The following is a 13195-nucleotide window of genomic DNA, read 5'->3' on the forward strand; positions in this document are numbered from 1 at the left end:
ACATGGCTCTGTAAGAACCTTCCCCTTGGTAGAAAAGATAGAGGGGATCAATGGCAGGGAAAAGGAAGAACAGAAAGAGAACTGTCTCCCAGATGCCTAAGTGAGGCGTGGGGACTCTGCATGAATTGAATACTGGAGAGGGACTCAGTGGGAAAAGCATAGAGGTATTTGGCACCATACAGGACTCTGTGTGTTTGGGTACATGTGACAAATCCTTATTTACTTACATCTGTAATATACCTGCTATGTACCCAGTGCTTTAAACATATTAACCATACAAGGGGTGTTGTTTTCTTCCTTTAGGAGATGAAGAAACTGAGGCTTAGGTATTACATAACTTGCCAGTCTTAAAATGAGAATGATTTATTTACAATTAGAAGTAGAGGTAGGATCTGAACAGTGGCCAACAGAATCTATAGTCCGACTTTCTCCACCAATCGTGCTGTCTAGTTTATGCTAACTGACATAGTTTCAAAATACCAGTATAAAAGGATATGGGGTTTGGGACTTACCTGGTGGTCCAGTGGGTAAGAATCCGCCTTCCAACGCAAGGGATGCAGGTTTGATCCCCGGATGGGGAACTGAGATCCCACATGCTGCAGTGCAACTAAGCCTGTGTGCCACAACTACCGAGACTGCATGCTCTGGAGCCTGTGTGCCACAACTAGAGAGAAGCCTGCACGCTGCAACTAGGGAAGCCCGTGCACTGCAGCAAAAGATCCCACATGCCGCAACGAAGATCCCACGTGCTGCAACTAAGACCCGACACAGCCAAGTAAGTAAGTAAATAAATATATTTTTAAAAAACTTGCTAAAAAAAAGGATATGGGGTTTAAGTGAATACTGTAATGTTTCTACTTTTAATATCACTGCAAACATACAAGAACAAACAACTTATGAAATCATTCTCAAAGTTTTAATTAAAATCCATATAGCATTTAACATGTATAGATGTTTAAACTCAGTGATTCATATATTTTAAAATCCTTTTGCACATTTTGAGGCTAACTTCATGCTAGAAATCTACAAATGTACAGCTTAACACAAAAATACATTCGGAGTCCATTCCAATGCAAGTTTAAAACACTTTAATTGCAGACAATGTAAAGATATTTAAAAAACAAAAACTACAAAATGAGCACATAAAAGTCTTCCCTTTTGAACTTTTAATAAAATACTGCTCTGTATAAGATCTAATGAAAAATTCCAGTTACTTATAAAATACTTATGTGAGGAAAGAAAGGAATTAAGATATATGAGTTATACTTACTTACATTGTGTAAAAGAACAAAACGTTGGAACACTTTGATGGTACAGTACACTATCTACTACTCATATATCAAAATAGATGAAAACACTCAAAGAAGCAACTGGGTGCAAGCAAAAGAAAATGTACGACACTTCAGGCAAAAAAAAAGCCCCCAAGCTCCAAAACAAACAAAAAAGTCCTTTAACTGTAAGGGAAAGAAAGGAATAAGAGAACTTAAAGCAAACTGAGGACCAAATTCTCATTCTTATTACTTTATGAGAAAACAGTATGAGGATTTGGCTCAAATTACTAAAACATCTACAGAAATTTAATTATTTGGCCTGGGCAATTAAATAGTATACCAATTGCTGAAATAACAGCAATAGGTGTACTGTTGAAAAAAACCTAATTTTTACAGGAAAAACTTTATGTAAAACTTTATCTGTTGGAAACCAGAGTCTCCATCATGAATTGCACTTGAGATGGCTGAATGCGACTGAGCAAGGCATTACTGCTGGTTCACTGACACACACACACACACACACACACACACACACACACACACAAAGCAGCTATGGATTGGTGATATTCTTAACTACGAAAACTATTTTATACCTGTTTTTTCTCTCCCTCTAAACAAAGGATCAGTGGTGTTGGATTGAAGTCAGTGAAACTTCCCCTGCCCCCGTTCTGTCTGTCTCGACGCTGTCTCATACTGCTCCCTGGCAGAAGATGGAGTGGTCTGATGGAAATCTGAACCAGCTCTGTCTGAAACATATTCATTTCTGGAATTTTAAGCATTATCCTAACTAGGAAAGGAAGCTCCTGCAAAAAAAAAACCCACTGTTTCACTGACAAAACTTATAACACTGCCAGTTTGAGTCCTATCACTGTCTCTAAAAAAAAAAGGGAATTTCTGTGATTCATTTCTTTTTAAAGGTTGAGAATGTCTGTCATGGTCGTTTCTCTCCCAATAAATTAATTCTTCTCCACAGCAAAAACACAATTTGGAAGCAAGATGGTACTAAGAAATATAGCAAACTCAAAAAGCTGGGAGATTGTACACAGTTGCTTTAAAAAAGAGGCTCTGGGGCTTCCCTGGTGGCACAGTGGTTGAGAGTCTGCCTTCCGATGCAGGGGACGCGGGTTCGTGCCCCGGTCCGGGAGGATCCCACATGCCGCGGAGCGGCTAGGCCCGTGAGCCATGGCCGCTGAGCCTGCGCGTCCGGAGCCTGTGCTCCGCAACGGGAGAGGCCACAACAGGGAGAGGCCTGCGTAACGCAAAAAAAAAAAAAAAAAAAAAAAAAAAAAGAGGCTCTGGACAATGAGATGAAGCATATTACAATGAACTTCAATGGACAGCTGGGCAGTCCTCGCTATCTTAAAGGTAAAAATTAGACAATCACTATGAAAATGTATGATTTATTAATACAAATAAAACAGATGATTTAAAAGTGAGTGAATACTAATAGGTATAAAATAGATAATAAGAACCTGCTGTATAGCACAGGGAACTCTACTTCACTTTGCTGTACAGTAGAAACTAACACAACGTTGTAAAACAACTATACTCCAATTAAAAGAAAAAAGATCATAAAAAAAAAGTGAGTGAATAAAAAAGACCCTGCAACTTATATATTCTCTTGAGCTAGAAAGATATAGTCTAAAAATGCAGAGTTGGATAGGTCTTATTTAACTGTTTCCTTCTTCCAACTGCCTCCATCTCTGACCCCTCCCCCCAAAACCTAGATTAGTTTGAAAAATATCAGTCTAAAACCAAAGCAAGTACCTGATTATAGAAAAGGAAATAAAAAACAAAAAACCTGCATCAGGAGTTTTTCATCTCTCCCACCAACAGGAAAAAAAAAAGATCTCCTTATCTTTTTAGTTCTAAAAGAACTACTTATCCCTCTGAACAAGCAAGGAAAGTCTTCAACTGAAACCAAGATACACACAGAGGTGAAATTAATTTTTCAGGCAACTGAGTCTCAGACGTTTAAGATGCGAGTCTACATGATGTTTCAATTAATACAGTCTATCTGTAAAATTATAAAGCTCAGGTAATGTAGGAAATGGTGAAAACAATGAGACTAAAGGACCAATCTTCAAAATTCACTTAATTTGCTCAAAAAAAAAGAAAAAAAACTTTATTGAACAAGGATATTTAGAAATAATGTTTCAGCGAGGAGAAGAAGGTTTAAATAGATTTAACTACTCTTATTACATGGAAACATGAAGCATTTTGGGGAATCTCCTCCTCTGTGCCCTGTACAGCCCATGGTTTCCACAGAAAGGCCACAACAGATTCAACAGTTGAATGGGCATATTTCTAAACTTTGGGGTATTCTGAGTCTGCACCATCCAAAAAAAGGAAAAACTGTAAGTTTCCCAGTCTATTAGTGGATCTAGTCTCCTCAAGATTGTCATGAGATAAAAACAGTCTCTGCCTCTTACATCCTCCCCAGAGAGGGCACATCTACTGTTCTCAGGCCCACATTTAGAATAGGTGTACAAGGTGAAGAGAATATAGATGAATGCCTGACACTATCTAGTCATTATGGAGCTCTCTCCCATTTTAATCTCTCTTTAGTCTTGACTTTTAGAATAATACATTTTTTAAAAAGAGAAGAATGAAAAGAAAACACTTTTACTGCCTATTCACCTAGAATTGTCAGCTTGCTTTGCTTGAATACTGAGGAAACATCCTTATATGGGTTCAGTGGCACTGTGCTTACCGAAATTTCTCTTGGAGTTTTCAGAAGATGGCACGTGCTCCTTCTTCTGGGCTTTAAAAAAGATGTGGGGGCTTCCCTGGTGGCTCAGTGGTTGAGAGTCTGCCTGCCGATGCAGGGGACACGGGTTCGTGCCCCGGTCCGGGAAGATCCCACATGCCGTGGAGCGGCTGGGCCCGTGAGCCATGGCCGCTGAGCCCGCGCGTCCGGAGCCTGTGCTACGCGACGGGAGAGGCCACAACGGTGAGAGACCCACGTACCGCAAAAAAAGAAAAAAAAAAAAAAAAAAAAAAGAAGTGGGCTGTACACTCTTTATAGAGTGGTCACAGAGCAATGATGAGTGAGGCAATTCTTGAATGCTTGAGTTTGTAAAGTTACATAAGGTGAAAAATATTATACACTTTAAAGTAGTAAGAGGTTGACATAATCTTATTGTCACAATTGAACTTTTTTGTATTGTATGCCCCAAATAGATGTTCCCTTAAAAAAAAAAACAAAAGTTCGTGAGGCAATAAGGACCAACACGGAGAAGTACTGGAGCCTCGTGACTCAGGATCCCATGACAGAGACACAAATATTCCCCAAAAAGGAAATTCTGGGAGCCAATGAACATCTGCATCTAGGAAAATTAACAGAAAATAAAATCACAGAAACTCACATGACTGTGATAAATGACAGATAATAAACACTTTTCTCTTACACTAAAGGCACGACTAATATACAAATATCCTACTAGCATTTAGAGAAACTCTAACATTTAGCAGTTAGAGAAGGAAATCCATTTAATTCAATACTAGCATTTTTAAAAACAAACAGACTCAGACTCATGGCAGAGTTTTCAATGAGCCAAATGAAACTAAGTATAATAATCAGTTCCATACAAAGACGGTTGCTCCTACTTTTAAAAAAGTATGATAACTTACTTCCTTAAAAATACAAGCATATCACAAAAATGAAAGCACAAACATATATATAAAAACTCAGGCCCTGGTACCACTGAGACATTTTCATAAACTCTAAAATAATTTCAACAGCTACAGCTTGAACAATACACACCCACACGTGACATGCAAAGACAAAACGCCAGAGTCCCTGGGCAGTTCAGCGTAAAGCTAAAAACACGGAACGAGAATGAGACGGGCACTTGTCATATAAATAATGTACAGTATACACTGATGGTACCTGTGCACACCTTGGAATTTTTGAAAAATTTAGAATTTCATCAGTTCCAGGAAGCACTACACACGGACCAACAATGGAGCTCTCATGTATGTTTAGGTAAGCAGGTAAAAAGCTATACAAATTGATAACACAATTTATTTTAATTAACATGATTAATATTTTGTACGTTATTCTATTAGAAGATTAATTTGTAATCATTATACCCTGTAGATTTTGAAACAATTGTATTAGAAATTACTAATGCTGGTTCTTGAATAATCTAAAAAATTGTAACCATTTGCTCAAATCTAGATTGCTGTTTATCCTTCTCAGCAGCTAAATGACATATTCTGATCAGTATTCTGCAGTTGCTTTGGTACAAAACTGAGAATAAAGCAGAACTGGCAGCACACCACAAGTGTGATCACAGCAGGTCCAAAGGACCCTCAGATATAATAAACCATAAGGTAAAATACCTGTAAGTAAGAGCCATTCTCCTGACACTTCTGGTACATCATTAAAAAGAGAAAGAAAATCCACATTCAGTAAATTACACTTGAGGCCCAACTTTCATGCTCCATTTAATTATCCCTCAATGATAGTGTAAAAAATGTTTATAATTATTGCAATATGATATCTAATTCATAGTTTAGGATGCCTCTAATGATGAGGTCAGTGGTTAGAGTGGTACATTTGAATGCTTAGTCCATTGATATTATTTGAACACAAGGTTGAATTTAGTCTTTTTTTTACAGCTTTATTGAGGTATAATTGATGTAAAACAAATTGCACATACTTAAGATGCACAATTTGATGTATAGTCTTTTAAATAGCACGAAAAGTGCCTGACAACTAAACATTTTAAAAATTTTAATTGAAATATACTGTTTTAAAATAGTACACTGTAATTTTTTATGACACACAGATATAGATTTATAAAAAGGCGGGAGGAAAGGAATGAAATTAATTTAATTCCAAGTACCAAATTTATTCGGAAGGTTTAGAAACTCCAAAATTGACAGCCAGTTTTCTTGATTTTCTTCTTGAGGAGCTTGGTGTTGACTTATGGTGAGACATACTGTGGCCTGGGGAGGCAGCTTCAACTTGAAAAGGAGACGCAAGTTGAGAAATCTGAGAGGACTTTAAGGAAGCTGATAAACTCTCCTGTGGAATCACTTTGGTGACATCAGAAGATGCTGACTGGCTAGTCTGAAGTAGGGTGGCTTGACAACTCTGGGCATCCTTGTTCTCGAAATTCTTTTTGTTTGCAACCCTTTTTTTAGTTACCTTTGAGGAATAAAAGCATCATTAATTAACAATGCAGACCAAAAAAGCTAGTGTCAGAAAATACCATAAACCATGCTGCGAATACTTGTCAATCACTGCTGACTTGTGACTTCCACTTATAACCTCCAAAGCACACTTTAGAAATTCAAGGAATATGGTTACAAATAAAATATTTAAAAATTATCCATAACTTAAATATAAAGCAGATTGATATTCCTGATTTTAAATCCCTTTGTTCTAGAAAAGGATGTTATTACTTGTTGCAATTATTATTATCTATTAGAACACAAACTCAGACAGCAGGGAACAGGTCAGACTGGTCACCACTGGTCAAAATATATTCTCAGTACCCAGACCAGTACTGAATGGACTTCTAGTTGGCACTGAATAATTACCGAATAAACAAAATTTTATCAATGGTCTTTGAGCGGTGAGAAACTAATTCTGTTAAAAAAATATAATAATTCTCTTTCAGGTCTCACCTGTAGAGGTATGAACTGATTGTGCACACCAGCTGGCATTCCTCCACCCATGGGTATGGTCCCAGCATATGAAGTATGATGGAAGGGCTTCCCAGGAACTGGCACTGGTGGTCCCCATGGCATTGAGCCAAAGAGATGAGCTGATGAGGGCATTATATTAGCTGTTAAAAATTATGGAAAAGCTGTTTTAGTAAAATGGTATCATAAAAGCCTTGAAATTTAAGACCTCCTTCTGCTACCCTTTTTTGGCTTTTTTCTCTTTGGCAAAGGGCATATACACCTAATTTCTGATTACCCTTGCTTACAACGTTCAACCTCAGGAGCCCCTTAAGGACTGTGAATCATCTACAGAAGTCAGCTTATCATTATGCTGTCTGGCCTACGAAGGCCGACAGTACCATACACTGATATAAGCTTTAGGAGTATTTGTAATAATATTTAAAAAAATAATAGAAGGGTCATGAAACTGTCCCTTGGGGGAGAAAAGCCAGGGCACGAAGAGAGAAATATTAAGAATCTCACCTGCCCCCAGTGCTAAGTTGCTTCCATAGTGATCCCAGCCTACAAAACAACCAAAAAAGCTCAAGTCTTGAAATCTGATTGCTTTCATATAACATGTAGAATCTTTTTCCCTATTCTAATATTTGTAATTCAAGAATTTTTTTAAAAAGTTACATTTTCTTATTAAAAGCACATTGAATCAGTGGCTCCCAAGACTGATCTGTGTATCTGGATCACATAGGGAGCTTATGAACTACAGATTCCTGGGCAAGGCCCCAGACCTAGTCCATCAGACTCTGAGGGGTCCAGTGCTCTGTACTGTTCATAAGCTCCACAGTCAGCACCAATGCAACATTTGGGAACTACTGCATGACACAATGACAGTCGAAGCACCAGCACGTTGCCACCAAAGAAGGCATGTGCTGCGCTCAAACCTTCGTTTTAAAGAGAGAAAAAGGCAGCCAGAATTCTAAGACAGTGTAGCTTAGCTAAAACTCAGCTACTTAAAAAATGTGTGGATCAGGAGAGAGGAATCGTAATATATTTCAATGTTATGAATTACGCATGTAAAAATTCCAGGATAAAGAACAGTTTTAATACGAAACACACTAGTAAGAGTCAGAAAACTATGTGCAAGTTTGGTGGCAGTTATAAGACTAAGAAGATCTATTTAAAAGATGCTATAGTAATCTTATGCATAGGTCAACTCAACCATTTCCCAAAACCACTGTCCTAAATATAAAATATATTTTTCTCCATTGGGACCCTTTCATACCATAAAGTGGAAATCTATAAAATAACTTGAAAATCTTAATCTGATGCATAAGTTGTTTTCTCCTGATTAACGTTCAAATCTCGTGGCTTTTATATCATATATTATTATTGGAATACTGGATAGCACAAAACCAAAAGAACTCCAATTAAGCTTTAAAATTCTTGGTAGGTATGAATACACTAATAAACATGATATAATAATGAACGTAAACATAATAATCAAGCTATAAAATATCGATAATAAATGGGAAAACAATCATTCCTTTTAGATAATATATTCTCATAAGACAAATCCTTTTTGAGAGAAGCTTGTGGGTAGAACTTTAGGTAACCTGCATGAACTAATTACTTAAAATTAATTGATATATAGCTGCTGGATTCATTTTTGAAAGTGAAAAAGCAGTTAAATTAGATTTTCCAGGTTATAGTGGACTTACTACCTTGAGCTATATGAAAATTTCAGATCCACTGCGTCATAAAAATTTTATGACTACACATTGTTTATACAGGCAAAGGAATGCCAGTGTAGTACAGTAACAAAATTGTGGGCTTTGTAATTAGATGTATTTGCTTTTGAATGCTACTACTGCTACTTAGTAACTTATGACCTTAGACAAACTGCATTTTTAAACAAATCAAAGTAAAGATAATTATACACACACATATCGTAATAAAAAGGGTTTTCAACATAATATAGCAGTCATCCAGTCCATCCCAGGTTTAACTGTTTATTTCCAAACTGTTCAATAATTTGCTTATACTGCTAGTTGATTTTTCAATTTTAGGCATTTTTAGACTTCCTGTTATGATAGATCAAAATTCAGTTCTTTTATACCACCCCTCAATACTTACCCTGTCCTCCCAATGTAAGTATACTACAATGTTTGTTTAAAATTATGATCAGTGTTTATGATATGTGACTGTATAAATATTATTACTGCAAAGCCAAGTAGGGTACTCTGATTATGTTTTTTTTTTTTGTAAAACTTAAAAAAAATTCTTTTAAGAGTAATTATCTTTTAAAAGCTCTTTAGTCTTCTATGTACCTATCCTCAGTGTGAGAGAATATTAAGAAACATACATAGAGTAAGTGCAAAATCCCCTCCGCTCTTCATTTCCCTAATCACCAAAGGCAGTTTCTTTCAAATCCACAGCTTCTTATTCCCTTCATCTCTGTTTTTTTCTTCCCACACCTCCCCCAACTCCCTACAACTACACCCCCACCCCCCCTCCCTGTGTTTTTGATGTCTGCCTTAAACCCAAATTCATGCGTTGGCAGCTACTGGGCTGCCCAAAACAGAGAACAGTCCTACTCTATCTAGCCACACTAGAGACTGTAGGAGGGCAAATGGTATTTTTAGATGAACCTGCAGGCTCTGGTTTCAGGCTTTACTTCTCACAACTCCTTAAATTACCTAAATATTTAGGTAATTTTTTTGTTTCCTCAAAATGATGCTTCATAAAAGAACTTTCTAAAAACAATATAATTCAATAACAAATATTGAGAAGAGCAAAATATCTTACCAGTAGGTTGGGGAAAAACTGGAGGAATGGTTCCAGGTGGTACAGCAGGAGGATAACTTGGAAATATTGGTGGAGGCAAAGGGAAATTCACTCCTAAGGAGCCCTATGGAAGTATTTAAAAGTTATAAAACAATGCAACAAAAACATCCAGAGGGATTAATTAAAGATTTAGTAGAGAATTCATGGACAGTTCTCACCAATTGTTGTAAAGCAAAAAGTGCAGCTTGTTCCTTGGCTTCATTTTCAGAATGGCACTGTGGCCCATGTACCAGTAAGCCGTTAGATAATTTTACCCGGCAAACTGTCATTGTCTAAAAAAAAGAACATGAATGGTTATGAAGTTACCTGTCCAGGAAGTCGACCTCCTCCTCCAAAGCTTAGTTTAAACAAATGGAATAATTTCATCTAACATTTTGTAAAAAAAAATCTAAGAATTCAAAAAAGGACTATCAGCTTAAGTTCTGGGTTATGACGCAAAAACTTTACAATTGTTGCCTTATCTTTCAATGTTTACAAAGTTAAAATGATCTCTAAGCTAGCTGAGGACCAAGCATCATAATGTCAATGAAAGCCAGCAAAACTTTCTTTTTTATATCTCGGATCAGGAAACTAGGTTTTCTACTTGTTTTGTATGTAAGATTTTACTGGAACACAGCCAAGCCCACTCTTATGTATCACCTATGGCTGTTTTCATACTGTAATTGTAGAGGTGAGTAGTTGTGACAGAGACCATATGGCCCACAAAGCCTAAAATATTTACTCTATGGCCATTTATAGAAAAAATCTGCTGACCCCTGCTTTCCACCATCCTTTAAATAGCACATACTTCGCTAATATGAATTAACTGCTAAAATTTAAAAGACTCAGAGGTTCTGACTGATTTTGTATTTAAATTTAAATGATAACTCTTTACAGTATGCGCTTTTCTTTTATAAAAAAGATTTTAAAGAAATGTTACTTTTTTAAAAGGTAGCCATTTTTATGTAGCATTATTAGTTTAATCATGCTTTCTGCTTTAGGTGAGAATGTGTCAAGAATCTGGATGTAAAAAGGAGAAAACAGCCTTCCTGCCGTGGTTCTCAAGGTGCAGAGTGGGGATCCTGGAGGTCCCTGAGCCCCTTTCTGGGGATCCTTGAGGTTCAAACTATTTTTATTATAATATGAAAATTCTATTTGCCCTTTTCACTCTCCTTTTCTCATAAGTATACAGAGAACAAAAAGTTCATTGATATAATTTCAGATTCTACATTGCACTAACTTTTAAGAAAATACCATGTTTTAAAGTAGTATCAAAGAACATCCACAGTTATATGAAAAGGCTATTAAAATTTTCTTCCTTTTTCCAACTATTTGTGTGAGGCCAGATTTTCTTCATATATTTCAACCAAAACCACGTATTACAAGAGATTGATAGTAAGAAGCAGATATGAGAATCTAGCTTCTCTATTCAGCTAGAAGATGGATAAGACTTGCAAAAATGTAGAGCAATGTGACTCTTCTCATTAAATTTTTTTCAGTCATTTTAAATTAACAACATTAAAATTTTTTTTTCAGTTTTAATTTTTAATTTGGTAAATATAACACAAGTAAACAAAAGTTCTTTGGGGTCCTCAAAGAAAAGATGGGGAGTTTCTGAGACCAAAAAGTTTGAAAACTGCTGCTGGGGACCAAAATCCCTAGCTCTATCAGTCTGCAGAATCTTGCGAGGCTACCTGCTGCCCAGCTTCCTCTATCAGTTTCTCTGAGGGGTCTGGTTATGCATAAATGGAAGACCCAGGGTGAGAGGTATTAATCTATGCTGCTCATAAAGTCAAAAAAATTAGCTCCACTGTATTATTTCTAGCCAAAGATTTTCAGTCAATTTATTTAAGCTCAGTGTTCAATAACTTATGTAAATGGAAGAACAGTAATATACAATACCTGTGGTGTTCTCAGAAAGGAGAAATCTGGTTGTGGCATTCCAACAAGGGAACAAATTCGAGAAAGTTCAGTTACTGGTGTGGACACAGGAGGAATCTGGCTGGCAGCAGGCCAGCACACACTGTCCACAGACTGAACGCTATGGTACTCACTAGCACTGTGAGGCTTGTTCATATAAGATGCTGTCAAAAAAGAGAAAAGGACATATCCACATTAAATGATATCTCAAACTATGCAATTATGGCAGGGCTTTACAGAATAGCAAGGAGGACATTGTTAAAAGTGAGAAGAGGACTCTCCCATGAAGCAAATATAAGAACTATTTAGTTTTGCCTAAAATGACTAAATTCAATGAAGATTTTAGATGATTATAATTAATTACTGATATATAATTAAGACAAAGATTTAAAAATATGAGTAGATGACTGCCAAAAATAAGCATTGTGAGAGATTAATGACTACATAGTTATTTACAGGCAAAATCTAAACATGCAAATGGCTTTCTTGAGCTGATTTACAATTAATTCTTAAGTTCTGAGGCTTTAGCTTCAGTTTTCTCAAAATTCCATCCTACTTTCTGAGACACATGGATGAATGTTTTTTTTGCTCTAAAATAATGCTTCTTAAAAGTTTTTCTGAAATTAAGTCTTTTAAGTGCCTTTATTATGATTTAAAAATTCTGAAAGTTCACATTCTTTATAATCAACAAACTCACCAACAGGATAGAAAGCACACCCCAGTGAAGAATGAATATAAACCTCTTACTGTTATAGATTTAAAAAAAGTTAAGTGGCTTGCCTGAAGTCACACATTAGTTCTGTTACATGAGCTGGATTCTGAGTTCTTGACTCTAAGGTAGATGATATTTTTCACTATACTGAAGTATAGTAAAAGTTACTTGTTTTTGACAGTGGGACCATATTTATCCAATATTGTTTTAAAATTTTATTTTGCTCTATTTCAAGAGCATATCTGTCCCTACGATAAATAGTTTCCTGATAGTTACTGGAATTTAAAATTATTTATCCCAATACTCAGTGGAGTATAAATGAAGTTAGACTCTGATTTTGATACTTAATAAACTCAGATTAGCTTATTTCAAAATGTTTTTTTACCTCTTTGAGAAACTTCTGTCCCCAACCTACTTTTGCATGAGTCATTTTTCCTGGTAGGTTTTGCAGATAATTACACAGTCAAAATATTAAAGTACAGGGGACACAGAAGGTAGGGGTAATGATGGACATCTACTGAAATCCAGCTACGTGCCAGATGTTATGCTATAGGCTTCTTAGACTTAAGGTAAGTGCCCACTTTCCAGTGTGTGCCTCCATTAATTATTTTAAATTGATTTTACAGCTTCTTCTATTTTTATGTTGGTCAAGTTATTTTAACGTAATACTAATATCAATTATTCGCACCTATGATGTGTCAGACACAGTGCTAACTGCTTTATATATGTCATACAATTATCACAACCATCATTTGCAATGTCATTTTACAGATAAAAGAATTTATAGAAAAGTTAAATAATGTATTTAAGTTACATAATCATTTTAAAATTACTG

The 13195-nt window shown here is 36.1% G+C and overlaps 1 protein-coding gene across 4 annotated transcripts in view; it reads right to left on the reverse strand.

Annotated features, from left to right (window-relative positions):
- Positions 1-902: 902 nt before the first annotated feature.
- Positions 903-13195, reverse strand: part of XRN1 (5'-3' exoribonuclease 1) — a 101316-nt gene continuing 89023 nt past the window's right edge. For 2 of the 4 annotated variants that reach the window (XM_082626032.1, XM_082626031.1), the window contains exons 37-41: positions 11631-11812; positions 9908-10021; positions 9711-9813; positions 6912-7072; positions 4609-6429 (exon numbers count right to left, since the gene is read on the reverse strand). In XM_082626032.1, the coding sequence (XP_082482158.1) occupies positions 6130-6429; positions 6912-7072; positions 9711-9813; positions 9908-10021; positions 11631-11812 (860 nt within the window). In that variant the 3' untranslated portion in view covers positions 4609-6129. The other 2 variants (XM_082626029.1, XM_082626030.1) reach the window with 2 other exon arrangements.

Source organism: Mesoplodon mirus, assembly GCF_964341445.2.
Source record: "Mesoplodon mirus genome assembly, chromosome: 6".
Classification (NCBI taxonomy): domain Eukaryota; kingdom Metazoa; phylum Chordata; class Mammalia; order Artiodactyla; family Ziphiidae; genus Mesoplodon; species Mesoplodon mirus.